Source organism: Tasmannia lanceolata, unplaced genomic scaffold, assembly GCF_043159265.1.
Source record: "Tasmannia lanceolata isolate RefF3 unplaced genomic scaffold, GAP_Taslan_0.1 ptg000013l, whole genome shotgun sequence".
NCBI classification, from domain to species: Eukaryota; Viridiplantae; Streptophyta; class Magnoliopsida; order Canellales; family Winteraceae; genus Tasmannia; species Tasmannia lanceolata.
The window spans coordinates 6,736,663-6,764,540 of record NW_027518690.1 but is presented as its reverse complement, the minus strand read 5'-3'; the positions used below and the strand labels follow the sequence as shown (position 1 = coordinate 6,764,540).

The window sequence follows — 27,878 nt, the reverse complement described above, 5'->3', positions numbered from 1 at the left end:
GATACCCTATGTCATTGCAAAAAACTAACATCCCCAGCAAAAATTAAAAGAAACAATATGGTCGTGGCCTTCATGGCTGCCAAATCTCTGATGTAAGAATATAATCTTTCCTTTATCTAAGCCCATTGAAATAAGCAATGGGATTGGTATTGACACCCATAAATGCAGACGACACCACCCATGTAAGTTTCTCCCAAGTTGTATACAGTTTCTCCAAACAAAAAACCTGGTATGGGTAAACAATACCAGCCTCCAACATAAAAAGTAATAATCAAATCTTTTATACTTATTTTTGAGTCATCAGCAATTCTAGCAGTCAAAATTTGTGTATAAATATAGGTTTTGCAAGTAATATAACATATCAAAAAACTTGTTTTTCTCAACTATATAGTTCCACCCATAGCTGAGAATAAACACTTAGAATTTTATTTTCTGAACCCACCTCTTCTTCCACGGCCACGCCCACCTCTTCCTCCACGCCCACCACCGCCACGGCCACCACCATGGGATTTCTTATCAGCATCTCCTTTTCCAGGCGCCTTCATGTTATCCGGCAAGGGGATTATCTTATCGATGCACTTCCGGAAGCTAAAATCGTCAGCAAATCCATCCTCCCTTATAAGAAAGAAGCAACGGCTTTTGAACAGGGGGTGATCGCGGATTTGGAATGCACGGATCCCTCGACCGATCTTTTTCTCGGGCTCTAGATGGCCCTTCTTGAGCAAGTCCAGCAACATCATGTGCTCATACTGTTAACAGAATGGATGTATATGAGTTCAATGCGACTAAATGGTCAATAATTAGGTTTATGATGTTTATATATAACTTGAGACATGAGACCCAATTATAATGGTAAGCATGTATCCATGCAGCAAGGTCTATTTGTAGACAATGAATACAGAGTTTTGTCACAATTAGATCAGGTACAGCAACCTCCCAACCACAATACAGTTGGTGAGGGGTTATGGTGTCCATTTTAAAAGAAATATGATCTTGTAAAATAGCTAGGCACGGAACTTAACAAAGTGACACATGACTGTAGGAAAGATGCTATGAGATACGCCCACACACGTACTTACATATAAAAAAAACTGATTATTAGTCATAATTTGCTAGAAAATAAATATGGTATTCATTTAACAAACTAATAAATTTTAGGAATAAGCAGCTATATGTCTCAAAGAATGATGAGATAATCAAATAACAATGCATTCATCAATCTAATCTCTAATCTAGTTATGTTCGGTCTCTACTATGCATAGAGAAAGAGAGACTAATAAGAAACAATGAATATAATATTGAATGAGTGTTTGTTTAGTTTTTTAGTTTTAGCGGGTAACAACAAATATTAGTTAAAGAAGAGTTAAATAAGAGTTAATGATAAAAGGGGAGGTAAACACAATATTCGATAATAAATATACACGGTATAATAATGTTTTCACGCGCCCACATTAAGGCGGACGGTTCTAGCAGTACGTTTACAAGTGTCGATATATGTCGACACGCGTGTTGGCTGAAAATTCAAAGTGTTAGCTAAATAGTAGTAAAGAAGCTTCAGCAGACGAGAGGAGATAAAAGGCGGCCACGAGATCAAACAAATGAAACACTATAGGAAAGAAATAAAAGACAGGGCGGAAATATTAATAAAATATAAACTGGAAATTTTGTGAGGAGTGGAGTTGATTCAGTATAAGGTTTTGGTGAGATTTTTGGAAAGAGGAGGCATCTCTTTGCCATGGATTTTCTAGCCGATAAAAAATTGGAAGCCTTAAGCAAGAGGTGAAGGGTGATCAGGACTTATTTTAAAGACAGCAGCAGCTTCTAATTAGAAGCGGCAGAAAGCTACCTTGCTCGTTTGAGATTGTTAGATAGTACCAAGGATTTAAATTTCAGTTTCGGTACCGGTTTCGGACCCCTTGAGAAACGAAATCCGGCGAAACAAGAAAAAGAGTATTTTATTCAATATAAAATTTAGGCCGAAATTACCAAAATTTCGTCCAATTTCGATAAAATATTAAAATAATTGAAAAAAATAGGTTTTTTGGGTGAAATTTCGGGGGAAAACGAGATTTCGGCTGAAATTCCGAAATTTTGGCCGAAATAAAATACCGTTTCGGGTAATAGCGATTTCGGTGTCGGTCTCCACCGAAATCCGAAATTTCGGATTTCGGTCGAAATTTAAAACCATGGATAGTACATACATATATGTCTCCCCATCAACCAGACAAGCCCATATGGGAGTAATGACTACCAAGAGAATATGAATTCAAGACCCTCAAGGTAAGTTTCCAATTATATTGTTATTGCTTCCTTTGTAGGCATTCATGGAGCGCCATTGCCACTAGGTTGAGTTTGGGGAGCAGCCCTGATTCCACCTCGACTTGAGACTTTTTGGACATCAACCAAAGTTCAGCTCAACACGTGTAACATGCTCAAGAAAAAAAATTATCCCGCTTGCAAGTAGACACATCTAAATTTTGGAGGAAGAGGAAACAGTGAACCATATGCTCATCGATTCCAGCTTTTCGTACTGAATTTAGACATTTTTAACTGATTTGGTATCAATCGGTGCTTCCAAAATCATTGAGGGGAAGCTTTCATGCATGATTACAGGGAATGAAACGAAGAAATGAATATTTGAGGGGACAAACAAATTGATCTGCTCACTAACCTTAGATGCTAAGCTTTCCATCGTTAAGTGGGCGGTTTCGACGAAAGAGTTTAGGAGCTTATCAATTAGTAATATGTATTGGGAGTTGGGACTAGCAAGTGGTCGCAAGGACTATAAACAGGAAACATGCCAAGATGGAATCCCCCTCGCCTTGACACTACTACCAAGCTGAATTTTAACGGAGCTATGCTGGATAACCAGGTCCTCCAAACCCAGTACGGGTTTTCAAAAATCATAATGGAGGAACATCAAGGTGTTTTCCAGACCAGTTGGTATCACTGACTCTGACGATGCGGGGTTAAGTTTTTTATTAGACAGTTATTGTAGCCATATGGATAGAATGGGAAGCAGCCCCAGTTCAACCTCAATATGATCAAGAAAAGGAGTATCTGGCTAGAGTGGATGCATCTTGGAGGAAGAGGAAATTGTGAAACATATGTTTATCCATTCCAAATTTTTCTACCTAATTTTGGGCATAAATTTTTAAATGCTTTGGTATCAAGTGGTGCTTCCAAAGTCATTGAGAAGGCTCTTCATGGGATGGTCCAAAGGCCCATATTTGAAACAATGGGATATTACAATAATTTTACCTTTTGCATTCAATTGGGCAAATATAGAATGCAAAAAGGCAAATGAACATTGAGGGGAAGAACAGGCCAATTAGGACAATAACCTTAGATACTAAGTTATCCATTGTTAAATGGACAGCTTTGAGAAAAACTTTGAAGCTTATAAATTAGTGATATTTTCGGGGATTGCAAAGTGACCGTGAGCATTAGAAGGCTGGAGAGAAAACATGGTAAGATGGAGCTCCCTCATCCCTTTAACATTGCCGAGCTGAATTTCAATGGAGCTCTAATAGAAATCCGTGTCATCTAGTACTGGGGTTTTTAGAAACCATGGCGGAGTATGAAGGTGTTTTTCAAACCATTTGATATCACTGATTCAAATAGCTGACAATAGAATAGAGCTGTGACCCCACATTTAGACACATTCCCAGGAACGTCAATTATGTCGAGGACACATTAGCTAGAGAAGGGGAGGATAGAGATGAGCTACGTATTGGAGACACATTACCTCTGTCATAGAGCCTTTTTTGTATAGTGTTGCTTCACTGCTGTTTTTTTGTTTAACTGCCCATGTATAACATTTTGAATGCATCTGTATATTTTTGTTGGGGTCACCTTGACCCCCCCAGTTGCTTCTTTTCTTTCTAATAAATTTACTGCTAAAAAAAGGTATTTTTTTCCTATGACATTAAGTCATTAACAGCAAAAGATGAATCGCTCTCAATCCACGGTGGCTGGTTAAGTGGTTAGGATCGATCAATTGCCAAGGGGACACTAACCTTTGCCTGTTTGGGAGGAGGTCACCTCGTAGACTCTTTAAGTGGACAAGGAAGATCAACTAAAGCAAGATCCAGCCACTACAGAAAAATCGGCACTGTTTGAAGAGTGTTACAGATTTTTTAATGATACCACAGACCATAGCAGAGCAACAATCAGGTCTCCTTGGAAAGCCCAATTCAAGATTTTAGATGAACGAAGGTAGAGACGGATTTTGAACTCTATTATTCATATTTTTACCTACAACAACACTTGTTTCTCCCCTCAATACCTACTTCTAAGTGTTATTGAAGAATGTTAGTGTCAATTATGAAATACGGGTGGTTATTGGTTATCTACCACAGGACCATCAAGGGGATGACCTTGTTTCTAGGGGCCAGTCCATCAAGGAGACTGTTATTGGGTTTTTGCTGAAAGCTATAACAGCAGGTTTTGGATTTACTGTCAGTTTTGGTGTACACAACAGATTTTGGGTTAAGAGTCTATTTGGTGTGATTGTGGGACATTTTGTCCCTGCTTATGTACTTTTGCTACTTGATTAATAAATATTGCTTCTCAAAAAAAAGCTAATACAGAATCATTACAGTATCTATTCTATGCAGTATAACCATGCCAAATATGCATAAATCTAGCCCTCCCCAAACCCCTCAATGGTGGGAGCCTCGTGCAATGGGCCGCCCTTATATACATACATACATATATATATATATATATATATGGCTGCAACAGGGTCGGGTTGGGCCTGGTTCTTCATAACCCTTGCCCAAACCTAGATCTCATTATCATGGCCCTGACCCAATGCCCGCCCTGCAGGGCTCAGCGCAGCCCTGGCCTGCTCTGATTGGACCGGGCTGGCCCTGATTGGACCGGGCTGGCCCTGATTGACCCTAGTGCAAATTCCTGTTAAGAGTGCCAAAAATAAAGCAACCACATAATCATATAGAACAAAATGATCAATAAACAGAGAAAGGGAATAAAATAAGACAATATAAACTCAACAACATGTCGGGCAGCAGAGACAATTAATAATAATAATCTAAAGAAACATCAATCCAAGATAATAGAAAACATTAACAAAAGAAACATACACAGATGGTTCAATTCTATAATAGAAAACTTAGGGTCGGGCTGACCCGAGGTATCAACCCTGAACCTGACCCGACCCTGAGTCAGGGCCTAAAAATGAACCCTGACCCACCCTCAGGGTTGGAAAATCCAGCCCAGACCCTGTTCGGGCTAAGGGCGGGCCAGGGCTCATAGGTCCAAACTTGCACCCCTATATATATATAGGGTGTTCCTAAGAAACCATCTCCATACAATCATCCTAACCATTCGATCTATAGCCGCCTAGTTTCTAGCCGTCCATTCTAAAACTCCACAAATCAACACATACCATGATCCTATGGAGATGATTTCTTAGGGACACCCTACCTATGGTAGGTCCTATAGAATGAACAGGTTGGATGAGTCAAACACCATGGGAGATGGCGTATATAGAGGGCTGCTCAGGCTGCGCGATACCTCAGAAACCTTTTCATATGGGGGCGCGGTATCTGAGCTCAAGCTCAGAAATTCTATCTGAGGTAGAGTTTTTATATAGGGCATCTCCCATGTTGTTTGAGTCATTCAAGCCATTCATTCCATAGAAGCTGACATAGATAGGTTATTCCTAAGAAACCATCTCCATAGGATTCTCCTAACATAACCCAAACAACATAGGCAGCCACCCTATTTAAAAACTCTACCTCAAAATTCTATCTAAGCTTGAGCTCAGAAACCATTTACTATATATATAGAGAGAGAGAGAGAGAGGAAATGGTTTGTGAGCAGCTGCTCAGATAAGCTTATCTGAGCAGGAGCTCTCACAAACACAAGTGGCCCCACATTTTTTGGGGGGTCCAAAGCATTCATTTGGAAGGCCCTTCCATGGATAGGGTGTGTACCAAAAATCAGCCCTATAGGATCATCCAAACCCTGCCATTTGTGGAGGGGAAAAATGGGCAGAAACATGGACACACAGTGTCTGTCCATTTTCCCCTCCACCTTTGATTGGGTCAGGATGATCCTATCAAGGTTTTAAATCTCGGTTTCGGTTTCAGTTTCGGTCATCACCGAAACCGAAACGTTTCGGTTTCGGTACGAAATTTCGGACGAAATCTTGTAAAAATTTCACCGAAAATTTCTGAAACGTTTCACCGAAATTTCCTACTTCACCGAAACGTTTCACCAAAATTTCCGAAACGTTTCACCGAAATTTTACTGAACGTTTCGGCCGAAATTTCCAAAACGTTTCGGCGAAATTTGGTACTTTTCCAACTCATTGTGAATTTCGTTTCGTTTTCCACCGAAACCGAAATATTTCGGCCGAAACGTTTAAAACCATGGATTCTATTGATCTGATTTTTGGTACACACCCTAACCATGGAAGGGCCTTCCAAATGAATGCTTTGGATCCCCCCAAAAATGTGGGGCCACATGTGTTTGTGAGCTCCTGCTCAGATAAGCTTATCTGAGCAGCTGCTCACAAACCATTATATATATATATATATATATATATATATATATATATATATATATATGAGGAAAGTGTCTCTAGTCTCTCCCCTAGATAAGCTTATCTACTCCTCCCTTTAAAAAAACACAGTGGGCCCACGCTGTTTGGATGATCCAAAGCATTCATTTGATAGGTCATAACATAGATAGGGTGTGCCCAAAAAATCAGCACCAAAGGGTCATCCTAGAACTTCATTTTGTTGGGCACACCGTGTCCATTCTGGGTACCACAAGGCACCACAAAACGAAGTTCTAGGATGACCCTTTGGTGCTGATTTTTTGGGCACACCCTATCTATGTTAGGACCTATCAAATGAATGCTTTGGATCATCCAAACAGCGTGGGCCCACTGTGTTTTTTTAAAGGGAGGAGTAGATAAGCTTATCTAGGGGAGAGACTAGAGACACTTTCCTCTATATATATATATATATATATATATATATATATAGAGAGAGAGAGAGAGAGAGAGAGAGAAGAGAAGGTACTCCTTGGAGTAGATAACTTATCTACTCCCTACCTTAAAATAACAGTTGGGGCCACATTGTTTGGGTGATCCAAAGCATTCATTTGATGGGCCCTCGCATAGATAGGGCGTGCCCAAAAAATCAGCTCGATAGGATCATCCTAACCCTATGAACTGTGGAGGCAAAAATGGACGTGTATAAGCTTGCACAAATCTGTCCATTTTTTGTCTCCACAGTTCATAGGGTTAGGATAATCCTATCGAGCTGATTTTTTGGGCACGCCCTATCTATGTGAGGGCGCATCAAATGAATGCTTTGGATCACCCAAATAATGTGGCCCCAACTGTTATTTTAAGGTAGGGAGTAGATAAGTTATCTACTCCAGGAAGTACCTTCTCTTTTCTCATATATATATATATATATATATATATATATATATATATATATATATATATATATATATGTGCAGTATAGCAGATTATCTGCATTTATTCTATGCAGTATAGCAGAATATCTGCATTTAGTGAATGACATGAACTAACTAAAAAACAAAAGCAGTATCGCTAGATGATGGTAGCATATAAGATTTTTGCGATGCAGAAGGCATTTCGCTGCTGGGCTGTTGCACGTGAGAGCAGCCACCTCAGATGAATTAAATGAATAAGACAAAATATGCTGCAAAGTGAGCCTGTGTGGCTGCTCTCACATGCAACAGCCCAGCCGCAAAATGCCTTCTGCCATGGTCCCCAGCAAAGCCCAAGATTTTTTATTATTATTATTATTGGAAGGTAGCATATCACTCACTGTTTAAAACTCCCCGAGTCAATCGTACACTCGCCCGAGTCGTCTCCCTTTTACCTTGGCCAAGTAAGAGTTTGAAACATGGTTATAGCTAGCGGATGATGCTAGCTTAACACGCAAGGAGATCTAGCAGGTGTGCTAACTTAGCTAAAGATTTCAGTTGTAGGGCGTACTGATCGCCTATTCGTTATCTTGGGCTTCCACTAGGGATCAGTAATCCTTCTAAAAATTTGTGGGCTGTGGTGGAAAAAGGGGTGGAAAAGATATTGCCATATTGGCTACTTGGAAGAAGAGATATATCTCTTTTGTTAGAAGAACCACGCTAATAAAAGTGGCCATAACTAATCTCAAAGTTTATTCAAGAATCCATTGCAATTGCTAAAAGTCTTGAAAAGAAGCCTTATTTCTAGACTTGGTTAGAAGATTAAATCAGATCTACATATTACCGAATCAACCAGAATGTGATAGATTTTGGAATCCAATGCAATCTCCCACTCAGGTTTCCGTGATCAGCTGGATTGCCATATATCCGGTAGTGTCAATACCTACAATGTCCTCTAAAGAAAAGAAATTTAAATTGGGTTGCAGGTGTGAGATGTGTAGGGTTGATGGCGAATCTGCGGACCATCTATTTATCCACTACAGAATAGACTATGCAATCTGACCGGCCGTTCTCGAGAACTTTGGCATGGTCTGGACTTTCCCCAGTCGATGGAGGACCTTTCAACCAGTTGGCAGATTATGAAGCTCAGTAAAAGAAGAAAATTACTATGGAAAGTATTAAATAGCCCCTTTTTCTGTCATGTGAGGAATGTAGGAGTGAAACGTCATGGTGAAGAATCTAATATCAGTTCCCCTATTATAAACATTACAATCTCTATCATCCTATGCATAAAAAGCTCATGACCCCAGGCGGACATTTAGGCCATGTTTTGCAACCATGAAAAATTATTCCATGGGCTATTCGTGTGCCCAACTGTGTGAGAGGGACTGAGAAGGAAGGAGAGGGAGAGAACTGAGTGAGTGGGAGTGGAGATAGCATCATAAATGCCTAAAAACTAGTGAAAATAAAACATTTTCGAATTGGTTTTTTGTTTTGCTGGTTTTTACGAGCTTTTCATGCTACCCTTACTCCCACTCTCTCATTTCGTTCTCTGGCACTAATGGGACATCAGATTCTAATGGGGGCAAAGCAAAGGACCTTTTTTGAAGTTTTGAAGCTCATTTCCGACAATCTAGGAAGACATTTGGATTGAGGATGACTCCACCAATGCCACCTTATGGCCTCGGGAAAAGGTAAATGGTCCATAGAGACTATATGCATATCAGAGATATTTTAGCTAGACTGGACTGAAACATCTCTCTCATCCCTTACCAAGCTAATAGTATGGCATGTGAACGTGCGAAAAGTGGGTCATATAGGCCCTGTTTGGTTGCCCAAAACGTGGAAGAAGGATGGGGATTTGTGGAATTTGAAATGCCGGACCATGTTTGGTTGCAAAATTTGCATTGAAACTCCATTTGACTCCTAGACATGTTGGGAACATCATGATTGCCTTTTTTTCCTACGTGGCACCCATGTGGCGCTAATGTTCCCTCCCCTCATCTTCTAACCAAATTTCACCAAAATGGAGAAATTTGAGTGGAAGAAGAGTAGAAAAGGTTTCGTCTTATTCTCTTTCTCTCTCTTTCCTATCTCTCTCTACCACACTATTTTGGTAATGACACGCCTACATTTTCCACTACTCTTCTAGAGGATTGCCGAGCAACCAAACACCACTTACCACTCTTCCACTACTCTTCTAGGCATCTTCCATGCTTGTCTACTCCTTTTGACTTCTAATTCCACTACTCTCCCAGCCACCTTTGAGCAACCAAACAGGGCCGGGATCGAATGGCAGTTTCAAGCATTCTATACCATAGAACTGTTCCATTTTCGTTTTCGCTTTGTTTTGATTCTGTTTGTAGTGTGGGACTCCTCGTCCTACCTTCTCTCTTATAGTTGCCTCCTTTGAAAAAAGATCTAGATACGATGCAAACCAATACATATGATTGTCTATATAACCTCAGGAAAGAGACCTAGTTAATGGAAGGGAATGGTTGCTGTAGACCTACAACGGTAAGTGATGCATGAAAACATGTCTATGTGATGTAGGAGATCTAGTAGAGAAAGCAGATACGAAACCTAGGATTTCACTAGATCTGACTAAAGAAGACACTACGGAAACTACCGACGATAAAACTGTACGGCAAACAAGATCTTAACAACTCGCCCAAAATGCTAACTCTAATTATAGTATCAAAAAGCTCATGTTAATTAGATTAATACTTTATAATAATGATGAAATTGCTACATCATTCAAAAATAAAATATAGAGAAAGTGATGGAATGGAAAACTTTATTTTATAAATGTCTACATACATACTTCATCAACCTACACAATAGCATAAGACATAACTTACTCCTTTTTGTATAAAAGAGTAATCCTTTTTTTTTTAAATGACATTTTCCATAAATATTGAAATAGCATGAGGGACCAATAGTCCCAACCTGCTTTTACAAATATTAATTGGATACCAGGCATTCCCGGGTTGGTACAAGAGGGGAAAAGTAAAATATGTCCTTCCAAAGGTCATACGTACACTACCCTTCCCTGAGGAACAAGACTAATTACAAATATGATACTACTTCGAAATCCTCCCTAATAGCTCCCGCCTTAGCTAGGGCATCTGCCACCTCATTTGCCGATCGCCTGCGGTGTTCAATTCTCGGGTTGACTACCCGCATCAGATCCAGTGTTTCCGCAACCGAGTCCTGCAGTTTCCAAGGACCCTTTGATGTTTCAGAAGCCCAAGCTACCGCGTTTGAGGAATCACCTTCAACTATCATGGGACGTTGGTCGTGTTCGAAGGCCCACCGCAAGCCAAAAAAGTAAAGCTCTGACTTCCGCCTCATTAGCATCACATATACCGCATGGTCCCGAGTACGTCATAATTGTCGTCCCAGAAGATTCTCTGATTACTCCACCAATCCCGGCCTTTCCAAGATTACCCGGAGAGCATCCGTCGAAATTTAATTTCAGCCACCCCGTTCGTGAGTTCATCCATTTAGGTTTGGGCTTGGATCTGATGGTTCTGTCCCATATCACCGACCATCAGTTCCTTATTAGGTCTCCCAACCAGTAAGGGGTTTGTTTCTTTGACTTTATCCAAGAGACCAGTTCCACTTTGATATCAGAGGCGACACGGGTAGCAGTTCTACTTTTTTCCAGAAAGATCCGTCTATTCCACTCCTTCCAGATATTCCATACTATGGCATAAGGGATTGTTGACCAGAGATGTCGGCCCATGTCACCGAAGGGTCCTGACCGCCATCCAAGGAGGAGAGAGCTAATAGAGTCAGGGCAGACCCAGGAAATCCCAAAAGCTCCAAAGGCTCTTATCCATAAATAGTTTGCAAATGGGTGATGCAGCATGAGATGACCGCCCTCCAAAGCCATTTTCCAAGTAACGATTTATTCCTCAATCGGATCTTGCTAATATCCAGTCCCCCATTAATCTTAGACTGTGTGACTTTATCCCAACTAATTAGATGCCTCACCTTCTTTGAATTACATTTTCTCCGTCCCATAGGAAATTCCTTTGCAGTCTTTCGATTGTCAATGATACTTGACCGGGATTTTAAACAGGGACATGAAGTATACCCAAGGACATGAAGTATACGGGCATATTAGATAGTGTCACTTTTATTAATGTTATTCCCCCCCCCACCCCCCGCCAAGAGAGATGTATTTCTTCTTCCAAGTTGCTAGTTTCCTTTCAATTCTTTCTACTACCGGGTCCCATTGCGTAGCTAATGGAACACTGAAGCCTAAGGGTAACCCCAGATAAGAGACAGGAAACGCCCCAGCAGAACACCCAATTGACCTTGCCCACCTCTGCCTGATCCAAATTAATTCCCAAAAGCATGCTTTTGTTGAAATTAATTTTAAGGCCCGAAGTAACCTCAAACCACTTGAATATCTTCATAATATAAGGAATGGCCTGAGGGGTGTTTTGGAGGAAGACTAATGTGTCATCCGCAAACTGAAGATGGGTTATTTCTTCACCCGATGGTCCAGCTTGCAGTCCCCCAACCAGACCCATTCTGTTTGCTTTTGTCAACATCAGACCAAGGGTCTCAACCACCATTATGAAGAAGTACGGGGCCAATGGGTCCCCCCATCGGATACCCCTTGATGCCTTAAAGAATCCTTCCGCTGAACCATTGATGATAATTGAGAAAGAGTTAGATGTTATAAGCACTCTAACCCACCTCCTCCACTTCGGACCAAATCCCATCTTTTCTTGTATGTAGTCCAGAACATCCCAGTCTACATGATCATAGGCCTTTTCTATGTCAATTTTTAAAACGAGACCCGAGCGCCCACTTCTTTTCACCGAGTCGATAAGTTCATTGGCAATTAGAATACCATCCAAAATTTGCCTCGATTCAACAAAGGCCCCCTGAAACTGTGATATAATATCCCCCATGAAATTTTTCACTCTTCTTACAAGTAGCTTATCTACGATTTTGGGAACACTATGCATTAGACTGATCAGGTGAAAGTCCTTGATCCCAATGACCCCTTCTTTTTTGGGGATTAGGGCGATGAAAGTTGCCTTTGCAGCTTCACTAATGATACTGCTATGCTGGAATTCCTGGAAAAAAGCCATAGGAAACCATCCGGGCTCGAAGCCTTATCCCCAACCATTGAAAATATGGCTTGTTCAACTTCTTCTGTGAGATTTCGATCCAGATTGGCTCTCTGGCTGATTGAAATTTGTTTGAATTGAACACCCTCCACCTTCGGACGCCACTCCACAGATCTGGAATAGAAGCCCGAATAAAATTCCACAATTTTGGTTTTAATAAGATTTGGGTCTTCGATTATTTCGTCCCCATTCTTTAGGCAATTAATCGAATTGATTCTCCTTCGAGAGTTGGCTGTGAGGTGAAAAAACTTTGAGTTCATGTCCCCTGCCTTAGGCCACAGAGCACGTGATTTTTGTCTCCATCGAATTTCTTCTCTTCTCAGGATCATATAGTTTTCATCTAATAGATTCAGGCGATCCAATTGGTCCTGCTCTGATAGAGGGCCTTCCGCCTCCCTGCTCTCCAAAGATGCCAAACTATTTGAGATCACCTCTTTTCTCTGGGTGGTATCTTCGTCAATAACCTTTTGTCATTCTTTGATTTTAGATTTTAGCGCCTCAATTTCTGGCACAAGATATATCATTTCCATCCTCTGATCTCGATTTCCTCCCACCATACCTTGACCTTTTCCTCCCCCCCCCCCCCTCCCCCCCCCCCCCCCCCGCGCGAGAAATTAGAAGCTTCCAATATGATTGCATTATGGTCATACTCGGATCTTGGCAGCGCCGAATGAGAAATTAGAGGAAAACATTCCTCCCATTCTCGGGTGAGGAGGACACGATCAATTCGCAACATTACCACACGTTCCTGCTTATTGGACCAGGTAAACCTCGCTCCATTTAGTGGGATGTCTAGCAACTCATGCTTCTGAATGAAATTTGAGAAATTTCTCATGCTGGTTGTAATTCTTGTAAAATGTATTCTTTTCATATGAAAATCGGATCGTATTGAAGTCACCACCAAGGGCCCCATCTATAGTTTTTTCCCTTAGCAATCCTTCCTGAGTGATCAGATTGTTTCAATCCTTGTTTTAGAATCCGCAGGGCTCAGGTAACTTTTTTTGTAGTCTTCGAGGTACGGGGGGCAGAATAGTCTTTTTCCATTGAGTAGTTGTATCTCTGAAGACAGTACGCATCTCTGCAATGATGTCCGGTCATGTCACTTTCCCAGCTAGGCCTGACTAAAGCCTTTGAAATTTGAAATTTGAAAACTCAACCTAAACCCCTGAATAGTGATTAGGGTCGATATCATCCGAAATCCGGACACGTGGCTGCCACATTGCAACAGGTACAACGCTCTTCTTTCTAGCACCTGCTGGGCCACCGGGATGATCCAGACCAGGCACCAGCATCTTCCCCTGCCTCATTCCGGCAGTGACTTGTACCGGAGAGGATTCCTCCCTCTACTCCGTTCCATAACCCAACCCGTCTTCTCAAGGATTGGACAGGAGTGAAGGCTTCTTGCCCAGGGATCCGAGGATCCATACTATCCTCTTCGAAAATAGCCGATTGGGGGTCAGCAGCTTCGACCCCTATTTTGACCCAAAGATCCACGAGCATTTTTTGGGATTTTCCATGTTGGAGCAACAATTTTTGCCGATGCAAAACTCCTACAATCCTCATGATATCCCTTCATGTCTGTTTCAAGAACTGTACCAAATTACATCCCCAAAGCTTCCACCGTTGAGGTGGCCCACACATGGAGTGGGATCCCTGTAAATTTAACCCTAGGGAGGGGGGCGATTTCATCTCCCCCCCTCCCTAGGTCGATGGAAACCCTAGTAATACGTTTTTCATTATTCTACAAATGAGCATCATGTTGTCTTCTATATAAGAAATAGCAAATAGTCTATAATACACTTCAAGCTTAGTCAACTAAGCATGATACATGACTGTGATAACAATGATAGCACAATATTAAGTAGAAAAGAATAGATCGAAATACCTAAAATCAAGTGACTAAAGAGTAAGATTATGCTGGCATTATACTAGCACACCCAAGGCAAATACCAAAGGGAACCCTAGGCATCACACCACAGATCAATGGAAAGTAGATATCATATACTCGGTTTTGCAAAGGGTTGCAAAAAGAGCATCATTCAATCATATCATGTGGTATTTTCGATGTCACTATGCCTTGGTATATACAAAATTCTCCTAATTTAACAAGTAGACTCCCCTCTTTCAGAGTCACTTCTAGCTCTGATTTATGAAGATGCTGGAGGTAGATTTGTGTTAGCAACAGGAAGGAGATTGCCTCTCCTCCTTGGACAACTCCTATACGAGGTTGCATTTGATGGCTCGAGCTTCGGAAATCCAGGGCCAGAGGGAATAGGGGGGGGGGGGTCTTAAGGAATGACAGGGTGTCAACAAGATGGGCTTTCTCTGGGCCAATTGGGGTTACTGACTCCAATGAAACTGAATTAACAGCTGTCTTACAAGGCATCAGAATAGATGATAAAGATATTCTTAGCAGTTTGATTGTTGAGGATGATTCCCTCAATGTGGTCAGGTGGTTGGATGGAAGTCACTCTCTTATTTGGAGATTTGCTGAGTTGATAGAAGAGATTCAACTAGATACGTCTTGATCAGGGACTTCAAGCTTGTCAAACAACAACAGTATATTTCCATTGTGATGCTAATGTATAATTCAAAAAGAGAATATTCCGCACCCACAATCAAATTAGATTGCACACACAAAAACATTCCCTAAACAATCCTAAAACTCTAACAAGATCCCCAACATTAATTAACAATAAATTCCAACCATCAAAGAGACAAAATAAAACTTTTCTACACTTAAGTACTAAACTTGTTTCACCACATATTAGAATCAGGCACATTAAGCAGCAGACTACCACTCCCTCGAATAATGTGTTGGCAAAAACCAATTTATCAGCAAGGCAGAGAATGTAAGCCTTCTAGAACGGGATATCTGAGCTTATTGTTCCAAATGGAGAAAAAAACTGATTTTTCTACATAGAAGAAATAATAAACTTTGTTATCCAAACATGTCTTGATAAACCCAGACTTATCCATCAAAAAAAAAAAAAAACCAGCAAGAAGAGATCTCCAGATCTATGAATAGCCAACAAACAGCCTCGCTCGATTCAATGTATTGATCAATGGTCATTAGCGGATTGAGGCAAGGAGAGGTTTGAGGCTCGGGAAGGGGAATACAGAAGTGCTTGCAATGGCTTGTTCAAATTCTGTTTTTCTTGTGTAAAAAAATAGGACATTTTAGAAATATTTTTCCTTTCCAAACTTTATGCAAAAAAATCCTGCAATTCAAACAAGGCCTAAAGGGCTCTAAATTACCAATCAAAACCAAGAGAAATCAAAAGATAAAAAAGCAACTCCAAAGCTTAAGCTGTTAGACTTGGTGTTATTCAATCATTTATACTTCAACAAACCCAAATCACATAGACCACATATGAAATTTTTCAGATTAGTGAAACATATAAAAACCAGACAAAAAAAACCATCAATCGACACATTAAAGAGCTCTAAATTACCAATCAAGACCACACAAAATCAAAAGATACCCAACAACTCTAAACAAAACAGAATTGACAAATCACCTTATTAACATCAACATTGTTAGACCAAATGGAGGAACTTGTAGAAGTACTCAAACATTTCCACAGACGACCCGAAAACCTTTGGGCCCACATGAACCTCTACCCTTTCCTTCTCTTCTCCATCCCCTTCCTTTCCTTCTTCCTCTTCTTTCTCCACATCTCCTTTTTTTTAGTTGATTTCCATTTCCTCTAGTCCTTTCTCCTCCACAGATTTCTCAGTCTTTGCCTTCTTTGATTCATCTTTTTCTCCTTCCTCAGCCACATCTTGTTCTTCTCTTGATCGTTTTGAAGAGGGTTCTGATTTACCGTTTTCTTCGTTTTTTATGATTCCATTGGACTGTTTTTCAACAGAGCATGATTCAGAGGGGTTAGGGTTTTCAAGAGCTACAGTTTCAAGATCCATGTCTTCTAATGGTACGGATTCTTCTGGTTTGGATTCGTCTATAGTTTGAGGGGTTTCTATCACTTCCGCCATGGAGGAATTCTGCAACTATTCGATCTTCAAAACTCTCTCTCTCTCTCTCTCTCTCTCTCTCTCTCTCTCTCTCTCTCTCTCTCTCTCTCTCTCTCTCTCTCTCTCGGGTTTAATATCTGACACTGCACCGTTTGAGATCATTTTATGCTAGCAACCTGGCCATGTAAAATGGTGGGCCCCACCCATCAAAAATATTGGGCTCCACCCTATGCATGGGTTGGGGAAAGATGGTGGGCTACCCATTAAAATTTGGGCACTGATAAATTCACCGCCGGTTATGGGCCCTTTGGCTTTACAACATTAACCATCATGGGGTCTAACAAGTGAATTGTTTAGATCTTTGAACAAAGTAGGAACTACTTGTACTTCTTATCACAACTAGTAATTTCTCTATTCTCTTTGACTGCAAATCTTGGGTGGGGCCAACAATGAATGGTCTAGATCTTTGAAGAAGGTGGACATCAAAAAAAGTATATTTTTTAATAATAAAAAAATCACTTGGGCACACCTGATTTGGCCGTGTTTTGACACTCAAAACTTAAAATCCCTCTCTTATTTTCACATTCCCCTTTTTGCTCGAGGAAACCAATCAGGGACAGGACCCTTCAACTCTAAACCAGTCGGTGGAAAGAGAAGAAGAATAATAAAGAAAGAAAGACGATGCGGTAAGGTACGTCTGCATTTTGGGATTTTTTTGGATTTTTTTTTCCATTTTGCAGTTTTCTTCTTATATCTTCTACCGTGTGACATCACTAGCCCTAGCTCACCGTTATTCACAGGGAAGGGTGTCCTCATGGCTGGAAGCAGCTACATATTTTCTTGGATTTCCATATACTTGTAAGAGATTTCTTTGAAGTTTTTGTTACAAAAGTCTATTTCTTAAAGTCGAGTACTTCTGATATAAAATATCATTCTTATGTTGTTATGGCCTATGGGTAAAATCATGGTTTAAAATTTCGGTTTCGGTGACCGTTTCGGACCCCACCGAAAACCGAAATTTTGGTCCGAAATTTGGTAATTTGGTTCGAATTGCCGGACCGAAATTCCGAAATTTTGTAACACTTTTTTTTTTAATAAATAATGGTACCGAAATCCGAAATTTGGTAAATGGCGAAAAATGAAATTTCGGAAAATTTTGGTTTCAGTCCCTTTCGGATTTCGGTTGAAATTTAAAACCATGGGTAAAATCTACTCCTCCCTTAGATGTCTGACATGTGGCATTGAGTCTAAATAAGAAACTGAACTTGCCTCTTAGAGTACTAGCGCAAGAAGGATTCTCCATCTCTCTGGAGTCTAGATTAGTAACCTCTTCTAAATAGGAAAGTACTCGAAAGGAAAGTCATTGTCAAGGGCGGCAACTCTCCTATAAGGTCGGTGAACCAGAATGGAAACCAGTTCCCACGAGGAAACTTGGTGTGTATCAAAATAAGTACAGTAACTTATCTCCGAGAGAAAGTCAACCAATAAGGAAAGACTCCCATCAAGGCAAATCTCCCAAACTGTTGTGGAAAGAAATTACATGGTTTTCTGCCCTACTTAGGAAGACTAGTAGTATTTGACAATATTTAGAAACTTTCACGGATAGTCAACAAGAAACATTGTCTAGTAGAATTTCCCATGCCTTCGATTAAATTGAGTGTAGTCTTAACTTTGAACATAGCCATATATTGTTCCTTAATCTCATTGTTCTATTTCTCAGGAGTTGGAATACTATCAATTCCTTTTGCACTCTCAGAAGGAAGATGGTTGAGCTTGATACTTCTTTTCCTTGTGGGAATCCTTTGTTTCTACACATGGATACCCTTAAGGCGATGTATGGATACACACCTATTAATTAAAACCTACCCTGACATAGGCGAACGTGCTTTCGAATATAAGAGGAGGGTAACAGTTGTTATTTTCATATATCTTCAGCTTTATCTAGTCGCAATCGAGTTCTTGATATTGGAAGGTGGTAACTTACATAAGTTATTTCCAAATGCAAGTTTCAAAATTATGAGGATAAGACTTGGAGGGAAAACATAATTTCTCTTACTATCGGCACTTATAATTTTGCCTACCACATGGTTCAATAGTTTGAGTTTGCTTGCTTATGTCTCTGCTGGAGGAGCTTTGGCTTCTCTTATTGTGGTGGGTTCTGTTTTTTGGGCTGGTGCAGTTGATGATGTTGGGTTTCATGGAAGAGGAAGACTCCTGAATATGAGTGGCATCCCAACTGCTGTAAGTTTATATGCTCTTTGTTATTGTGGGCATGTAGCATTCCCCACCGTATATACTTCTATGAAAGATATAAGTCAGTTCTCTAAGGTAAAGAAACATAAGTTCTCTAAGACCCTTTTTAGATTGCTCAACTCAACTCAACAAAGCCTTTGTCCCAAACTAGTTGCGGTCGGCTAAATGAATCCTTTAGAAAAAATTCATGAAGAAGGTAAAAGGAATCTACCCGGCTCTAATCCTGGTTCTAGTTAGGTTCTTCTACGGGGATCATTTTCTTCCATTCTATCCAATCCAAGGTCAAGTTCTCTGTTATGTTCCTAGCTATCAAGTCCTTCCTCAATGTTTCTACCCAAGTTGTTTCCGGTCTGCCCCTACCTCTTTTTACTCCATCAATTTGGCACGAGTCGTCTCTTCTCACCGGAGCATCCAAAGGCCTACGTTGGATATGTCCAAACCATCTTAAGCGGTGCTCCCTCATCATCTCCGCAATTGGAGCCACCCCCACCTTTTTGCGAATGTCTTCATTTTTTATTCTATCTAGCCTTGTGTGACCGCACATCCATCTAAGCATTCGCATCTTCGCTACACTCATCTTATGCACATGGTGCTTCTTGGTGGCCCAACATTATGAGCCGTACAACATGGCTATCCTCACAGCTGTCTTATAAAACTTTCCCCTCAACTTGGTAGGGATTTTACGGTCGCACAGAACTCCTAAGGCAAGCTTTCACTTCAACCAACCTGCTCTTATTCTATGGTTAACATCATCTTCAATCTCTCATTCCTTATGTAGAATTGAACCAAGATAGCGAAAGATATCCCTCTTAGGTACCTCTTGTCCAGTCATATTTACTACATCCTCGTCCCACCTCCTTACATTACTAAAGTTGCATTCTTCTTGAAACCAAACCCCTTAATTGAAACCAAACCCCTTAATTTCAATTAAGATGTAGAATTCTGCTTTTGGACCAGACAGAGAAAGCCCTTGAATGGAAATAATAATACTAGGAAAAAATTAATAGGACGTATTGATATAAAAAAAGGAGATAATCGTGGAAGAGTCCTTTGGTGTTTGGGTCGTTCGATATGGGTTACATTACAAGAAAGAACATAGAAAAAACAATACAATACTAGATTAACCATAATTACATCATTTCCCTCTAAATTGTGGAAAGAAAATATTTTCTAAGAAAAAATTGTCGGTCCGAAATATTTTTCTTGCAATCTAAAAAGGGTCTTAGAGAACTTATGTTTCTTTACCTTAGAGAACTGACTTCTATCTTTCATAGAAGTATATACGGTGGGGAATGCTGTATGCCCACAATAACAAAAAGCATATAAACTTACTAGGAGTTGGCATTCCACTCATATTCAGGAGTCTTCCTCTTCCATGAAACCCAACACCATCAACTGCACCAGCCCAAAAAACAGAACCCACAACAATAATAGAAGCCAAAACTCCTCCAGCAAAGACATAAGCAAGCAAACTCAAACTCTTAAACCATGTGGTAGGCAAAATTATAAGTACAGATAGCAAAACAAATGTTGTTTTCCCTCCAAGTCTTATCTCCATAATTTTGAAACTTGCATTTGGAAATAACTTATGTAAGTTATCACCTTCCAATATCAATAACTCAATTGCGACTAGATAAAACTGAAGATACATGAAAAGAGCAATTATTACTCTCCCCTTATATCCGAAAGCATGTTCGCCTATGTCATGGTAGGTTTTAATTAATGAGTGTGTATCCATACATCGCCTTAGGAGTATCCCTGTGTAGAAACAAATGATTCCCACAAGGAAAAGAAGTATCAAGCTCAACCATCCTCCTTCTGAGAGTGCAAAAGGAATTGATAGTATTCCAACTCCTAAGAAACAGAACAATGAGATTAAGGATCAATATATGGCTATGTTCAAAGTTTAGACTACACTCAATTTAATCGAAAGCTTGGGAAACTCTACTAGACCACGTTTCTTGTTGACTATCCTAGCTAAATACTGTCAAATACTAGTAGTCTTCCTAAGTAGGGCAGAAAACCATGTTGACTTGGTTCAGTCCTGAGTTGAGTTGGAAAGTTCTAAATCACTGCTTTGTGACATCTCAACAATCATCAAATGTAGTTACAAAACTAGGATGTGGCTGACTTCACTTGACTCAACTCATGATTTCTTGGGGTTGACTCATAGTTTGGGCATAGGAAGCTGAGTTAACTCGGGTTTGACTTATAGCTAGAATGGTCAAGGTTTTATCTCAAAATGGGGCCCACCACACGGTGGGGGCTATTTTGTTTTATTATCAATGACCCAAAAAAAAAAAATAGAAGCGGCAAATGTAATGTGATTGGAATTGGCCAACCAATGGGTCCAACAATGGATACGCCGGTGTCCAATGATTAAGAGGCTCTTGACCAATTGATATATGGACTTTTTCCCATCAAAGGTAAGTAATTAGCAATTACTTTTTTCAATTATCCATTTGCAACCCATTGATCGGATGGCTAAGATTGTCCTGTCAGTGGGGTCCCAGATTGGGATCCATCCATGTTAGACCATATTAGATGACTATTTAAAATCACATGGGCCCTGTTTTGGATTTTGAGCCAAAACTGATTATTCATTATCTTGGGCCTCCACTAGGGATCGGTAATCCTTCTAAAAATTTGTGGGCCGTTGTGGAAAAGGGGGTGGAAAAGATATTTGCTACTTGGAAGAAGAGATATAACTCTTTTGTTAGAAAAATCACGCTAATAAAAGTGGCCATGACTAATCTTTAGCTTATTCCAGAATCGCATTGCAATTGCTAAAAGTCTTGAAAAGAAGCCTTAGTTCTGGACTTGGTTGGAAGATTAAAACATATTTAAATATTACCGAATCAGCCAGAATGTGATAGATTTTGGAATCCAATGGCAATTTCCCCTTCAGATTGCTGTGATCTGCGGGATTGCCATATATCTGGTAGTGTTAATACCTATGATGTCATCCAAAGAAAGAAATTTAAATTGGGTTGCAAGTGTGAGATGTGTAGCACCAACGGTGAATCTGCAAATCATCTATTTATCCACTACAGGTTATGAAGCTCAGTAAAAGAGGAAAATTGCTATGGAAAGGATTAAATAGCCACTTTTTCTGTCATGTGGGGAATGTAGGAGGAGTGAAACATAAGGGTGGAGAATCTAGTATCGGTTCCCCTATTATAAACATTAGAATCTCTATCATCCTCAGCATAAAAGCTCATGACCCCAAGCGGACATTTAGGCCATGTTTTGGAACCATGAAAAATTATTCCATGGGCTATTCGTGGGCTCAACTCTATGAGAGGGGCTGAGAAGGAAGGAGAGGGAGAGAACTGACTGAGCGAGAGTGGAGATAGCATCATAAATGCCTAAAAACTAGTGAAAAGAAAACAACTTTTTCGAATTGGTTTTTTGTTTTGCTGGTTTTTACGAGCTTTTCATGCTACCCTTACTCCAACTCTCTCATCTCCAACGCATCTCTCACAACTGACCCCACAAATATTCCCTGGAATATATTCTTCATGGTGGCCAAACATGGCCTTAGCGTCTCTAACATCCTTAGAAAGTGAAAAGAAATAGCTTGGGACAGATCTGGTCCTCCTAAGAAAAATGTAAGATCGAACCCTCTTCCCAATTCGGTCAGACAAAAGCTCTAGAGAGAACACGAGTCGGCCCAACATTGTGAGTATCCTTAAAAATGATGTGGAAGACATCATCATTTCCTTCTCCGGCACTATTGGGACATCAGATTCTAATGAGGTCAAAGTGAAGGACCTTTTTTGAAGCTTTGAAGCTCATTTCCGATAATCTAGGAAGACATATTTGGATTGAGGATGACTCCAACGATGCCACCTTATGGCCTCGGGAAAAGGTAATGGTCCATAGAGACTTGCCAACTACAATATGCATATCAGAGATATTTTAGCTAGATTGTACTGCAACATCTCTCTCATCCCTTGCCAAGCGTGGAAGAAGGGTGGAGGATTTGTGGAATTTGAAATGCCAGACCATGTTTGTTTGCCAAAATTTGCATTGAAACTCCATTGGACTCCCATACATGTTGGGGGCATCATGATTGCATTTTTTCCTACGTGGGGCCCATGTGGCGCTAATGTTCCCTCCCCTCATCTTCCAAACAAATTTTACAAAAATGCAGCAATTTGGATGGAAGAAGAGTAGAAAAGGTCTTGTATTATTCTATTTATCTCTCTAGCACACTCTATATTGGTAATGACACCCCTAAATTTTCCACTACCCTTCTAGAGCATTGCTGCGCAACCAAACGCCACTTACCATTCTTCCACTACTCTTCCAGACATCTTCCATGCTTGTCTACTCCCTTTTGACTTCTAATTCCACTAATCTCCCATCCATTTTTTAGCAACCAAACAGGGCCCGGATAGAATGACAGTTTCAAGCTATGTGGCATGGATTCGAATTTGCGTGTCAGGATCTGACACGGATTCAAGGTCTTGGATTCGGCAAGCCCCAAAAAGTAGGATTCGGATTCGGTAATTTTTAAATAAAATAAAATTTTAAAATTAAAAATTTAAATATGTGTGTATATATTATATGAGAGAACATTTCCTACACACTTGTGTAGGTAAGTTACCTACACACTACCTTAAAATACAGTAGCGGCCCACATTGTTTGGGTGATCCAAACAATTCATATGAATGGTCCTCACATAGATAGGGTGTCCACAAAAAATCAGATCCATAGGATCATCCCAACCCTACGATTTGTGGAGGTAAAATGGACGTGTATAAACCTTCACAAATTAGTCCTTTTTTGCCTCCATAGTTTGAATGGTTAGGATGATCCTATGGATCTGATTTTTTGTGGACACCCTATCTATGTGAGGACCATTCAAATGAATTGTTTGGATCACCCAAACAATGTGGGCCCCCACTGTATTTTAAGGTAGTGTGTAGGTAACTTACCTACACAAGTGTGTAGGAAATGTTCTCTCATATTATATATATATATATATATATATATATATATATATATATGCATGTATGTATATCCATATGTGTATGTGTGTGTGTGTGTGTGTATATTCATGAAAATTTTGAGGGTAGAGGGTTGTTGCGAGTTTTGTATTAAGAGAGTCGAAGGAGAAAGGGGGTCGATGTTAGAGTGTCGAGGCACTAGGGTTTTTATTGAAAGAGTACAGGTTGTGGTTTCATATAAAAAAAGGCAATGAAAACACATTTAAAGGGAAAATATATAGGATTCACATTTTAAAAGAGACAACGATGAATAGGATTCGTGCGGAAAAACGATAATGATGAATCGGGTTCGCCCAAAAAAACAAGATTCGTGCGGGACACAGCTACAACAAGAATCTAGGTGTGTCTCACGTGAATCCATGTCCGATTCGCATGTGGAGACGTGTCGACACGGATTCAGTACAGGGGGGCAAAGAATCCATGCAACAAGGTTTCAAGCATTCTATACCATAGAATTGCTCCATTTTTGTTTTCGCTTTGTTCTGTTTCTGTTTGTAGTGTGGGACTCCTCGTCCTACCTCCTCTCTTATATTTGCCTCTTTTGAAAAAAAGATCTAGATACAATGCAAAGCAATACATATGACAGTGTCTATATAACCTCAGGAAAGAGACCTAGTTAATGGAAGGGAATGGTTGTTGTAGACCTACAACGGTAAGTGATGCATGAAACCATGTCTATGTGATGTAGGAGATATAGTAGAGAAAGTGAAGATCCGAAGCCTAGGAGTTCACTGGATTTGACTAAAGAAGACACTACGGAAACTACCGACAATAAAACTGTACGGCAAACAAGATCTTAACAACTCACCCAAAAATGCTAACTCTAATTATAGTACCAAAAAGCTCATGTTAATTAGATTAATACTTTATAATAATGATGAAAGTGCTACAACATTCAAAAATAAAATATAGAAAACGTGATGGAATGGAAAACTTAATTTTCTAAATGTCTACATACATACTTCATCAACCTACACAATAGCATAAGACATAACTTACTCCTTTTTGTATAAAAGAGTAATACGCTTTTCATTATTCTACAAATGAGCATCATGTTGTCTTCTATATAAGAAATAGCAAAAAGACTAAAATACACTTAATGAAGGTTAGTCAACTAAGCATGATACGTGACTATGATAACAATGATAACACAATATTAAGTAGAAAAGAATAGATCAAAAATCCTAAAATCAAGTGACTAAAGAGTAAAATTATGCCAGCACTATACTAGCACGCCCTAGGCAAATACCAATGGGAACCGTAGGCATCACACCACAGATCAATGGAAAGTAGATATCATATCCACGGTTTTGCAAAGGGTTGCAAAAAGAGCATCATTCAATCATATCGTGTGGTATATACAAAATTCTCCTAACTTAACAACTAGGCTCCCCTGTTTCAGATTCACTTCTAGCTCTGAATTATGGAGATGCTGGAGGGAGATTTGTGTTAGCAACAGGAAGAAGATTGCCTCTCCTCATTGGACGACTCCAGGGCCAGGGGAATTGGGGGAGTCTTAAGGGATGACAGGGGGTCAACAAGATGGGCTTTCTCTGGGTAATAATAGCAAAATGGAATCCAGGGCCAGGGGGAATTGGGGGAGTCTTAAGGGATGATAGGGGGTCAACAAGATGGGCTTTCTCTGGGCCAATTGGGGTTACAGACTCCAATGAAACTGAATTAACAGCTGTCTTACAAGGCATCAGAATAGCAGATGAAGGTATTCTTAGCAATTTGATTGTTGAGGGTGATTCCCTCAATGTGGTCAGGTGGTTGGATGGAAGTCATTCTCATCTTTGGAGATTTGAAGAGTTGATAGATGAGATTCAACTAGATACATCTTGATCAGGGACTTCAAGCTTATCAAACAAAAACAGTATATTTCTATTGTGATGCTAATGCATAATTCAAAAAGAGAATATTCCGCACCCACAATCAAATTAGATTGCACACACAAACATTCCCTAAACAGTCATAAAACCTTTAACAAGATCCCCAACATTAATCAACAACAAATTCTAACCATCAAAGAGACAAAATAAAACTTTTCTACGCTTAAGTACTAAACTTGTTTTACCATATATTAGAATCAGGCACATTAAGCAGCAAACTACCACTTCCTCGAATAATGTGTTGGCAAAAACCAATTTATCAGCAAGTCAGAGAATGCAAGCCTTCTAGAACGGGATACCTGAGCTTATTGTTCCAAATTGAGAAGAAAAAAAACTGTTTTTTTCTACATAAAAGAAATCATAAACTGTTATCCAAACATGTCTTGATAAACCCAGACTTATCCATCAAAAAAACAAAAAAAAAAGCAGGAATACGTTGTCTCAACTGATGCCACTAACTGTAAAACCACTCCACTGTTCTCATCCTCTCGAAACTCAATTCAAAACTATCAAACTTCAACCAGATTCTTGGAAACATAATTGATCGTAAACTAAACCATTTAGGCCCTGTTTTCGTTTAAGATTATGACAGCCGATTGTGAGTCCAAAAACAATTATTGGCCTCAAAAGTGTGTATAATTTCGAGTCCAATAATCATTTTTGGACTCACAATTGGTTGGCATAATCTTATAAATGAACAGGGCCTATATGGTGTATTTTATGATAGATTATGTTTCCAAGAATCTGGTTGAAGTTTGATAGTTTTGACTAAATGAACAGGGCCTGAATGGGGCAGTTTACGATTGATTGTGTTTCCAGGAATCTCGTGACTGGCTCACCTAAATAAATTCTTTAAATAGGACCAATCATACTTGCATTGTCTTAAAGATACCCACTTCTCAAATATCAAACACCATATCGAGAATGACAATAAGAAGAGAAGCCTAAACATTCTAGACATGCAATTGCAAGCGAATTTAATCAACCCAAATCACATATGACAAAGATGGCATTGTTTAGGGTAGTAAAATGTATAAAAATCAAACCTAAAAAAATCCTTCTATCAGCGCATTAAGGCCCTGTTTGGATTGCACGAAAAACATTTCTCATGGAAAATTTTTCTTTCCTCAATTTAGAGGGAAATAGTATGATTATGATTAATTTAGAGGGATATCATCATAAAGTAAAGGTCCCTCTACATAAAAATTGAACAGGGCTTATCCAAGTTATGTTTTTCTTGTGCAAAAAAAAAATAGGACATTTTAGAAATATTTTTCCTTTCCAAACTTTATGCAAAAAAATCCTGCAATTCAAGCAAGGCCTAAAGGGCTCTAAATTACTAATCAAAACCAAGAGAAATCAAAAGATAAAAAACAACTCCAAAGCTTAAGCTGTTAAAGTTAGTGTTATTTAATCATTTATACTTCAACAAACCCAAATAGCATAGAACACATATGACATTTTTCAGATTACTGAAACATATAAAAACCAAACAAAAAAAACCCATCAATCGACCCATTAAAGAGCTCTAAATTACCAATCAAAACCACACAAAATCAAAAGATACCCAACAACTCTAAACAAAAATCAAAATTGAGAAATCACCTTATTAACATCAACATTGTTAGGCCAAAAATGGAGGAACTTGTAGAAGTACTCAAACATTTCCACAGACGACCCGAAAACCTTTGGGCCCACATGAATCTCCACCACTTCCTTCTCTTCTCTATCCCCTTCCTTCCCTTCTTCCTCTTCTTTTTCCAAATCTCCTTTTTCTTTGTTCACTTCCATTTCCTCTAGTCTTTTCTCCTCCACAGATTTCTCAGTCTTTGCCTTCTTTGATTCATCTTTTTCTCCTTCCTCAGCCTCGTCTTGTTCTTCTCTTGATCGTTTTGAAGAGGGTTCTGATTCACCATTTTCTTTGTTGTTTATGATTCCGTTGGACTGTTTTTCGACAGAGCATGATTCGGAGGGGTTAGGGTTTTGGAGAGCTTCCGTTTCGAGATCCATGTCTTCTAATGGTACTGATTCTTCTACAGTTTGAGGGGTTTCTGTCACTTCCGCCATGGCCGAATTCTGCAACTATTGGATCTTCAAAACCCTAAATTCTCTCCCTCTCTGTCTCTCTCTCTAGTGTATAAGAACTTACACT

At 39.7% G+C, this 27,878-nt stretch overlaps 1 protein-coding gene and 1 pseudogene across 1 annotated transcript; both read right to left on the bottom strand.

The window, feature by feature from the left end:
• Positions 1 to 93: 93 nt before the first annotated feature.
• On the bottom strand, positions 94 to 27,878 carry LOC143890739 (EMB514 (DUF3223)). The gene is made up of 2 exons (XM_077395421.1): positions 27,332 to 27,878; positions 94 to 749 (listed from the first exon to the last, which is right to left on the bottom strand). Exons 1-2 carry the CDS (start codon positions 27,791 to 27,793, stop codon positions 426 to 428), a joined length of 786 nt encoding a protein of 261 aa, XP_077251536.1. The 5' UTR covers positions 27,794 to 27,878; the 3' UTR covers positions 94 to 425.
• Positions 19,989 to 24,298, bottom strand: LOC143890540 (amino acid transporter AVT1I pseudogene; annotated as a pseudogene).

Coding starts and splice junctions, on each gene's coding strand:
- LOC143890739 (XM_077395421.1), bottom strand. CDS start 27,793: ATGGCGGAAGTGACAGAAACCCCTCAAACTGTAGAAGAATCAGTACCA. Junction 750..27,331: donor ACAATGTTGATGTTAATAAG/GTGATTTCTCAA, acceptor TTCTGTTAACAG/TATGAGCACATGATGTTGCT.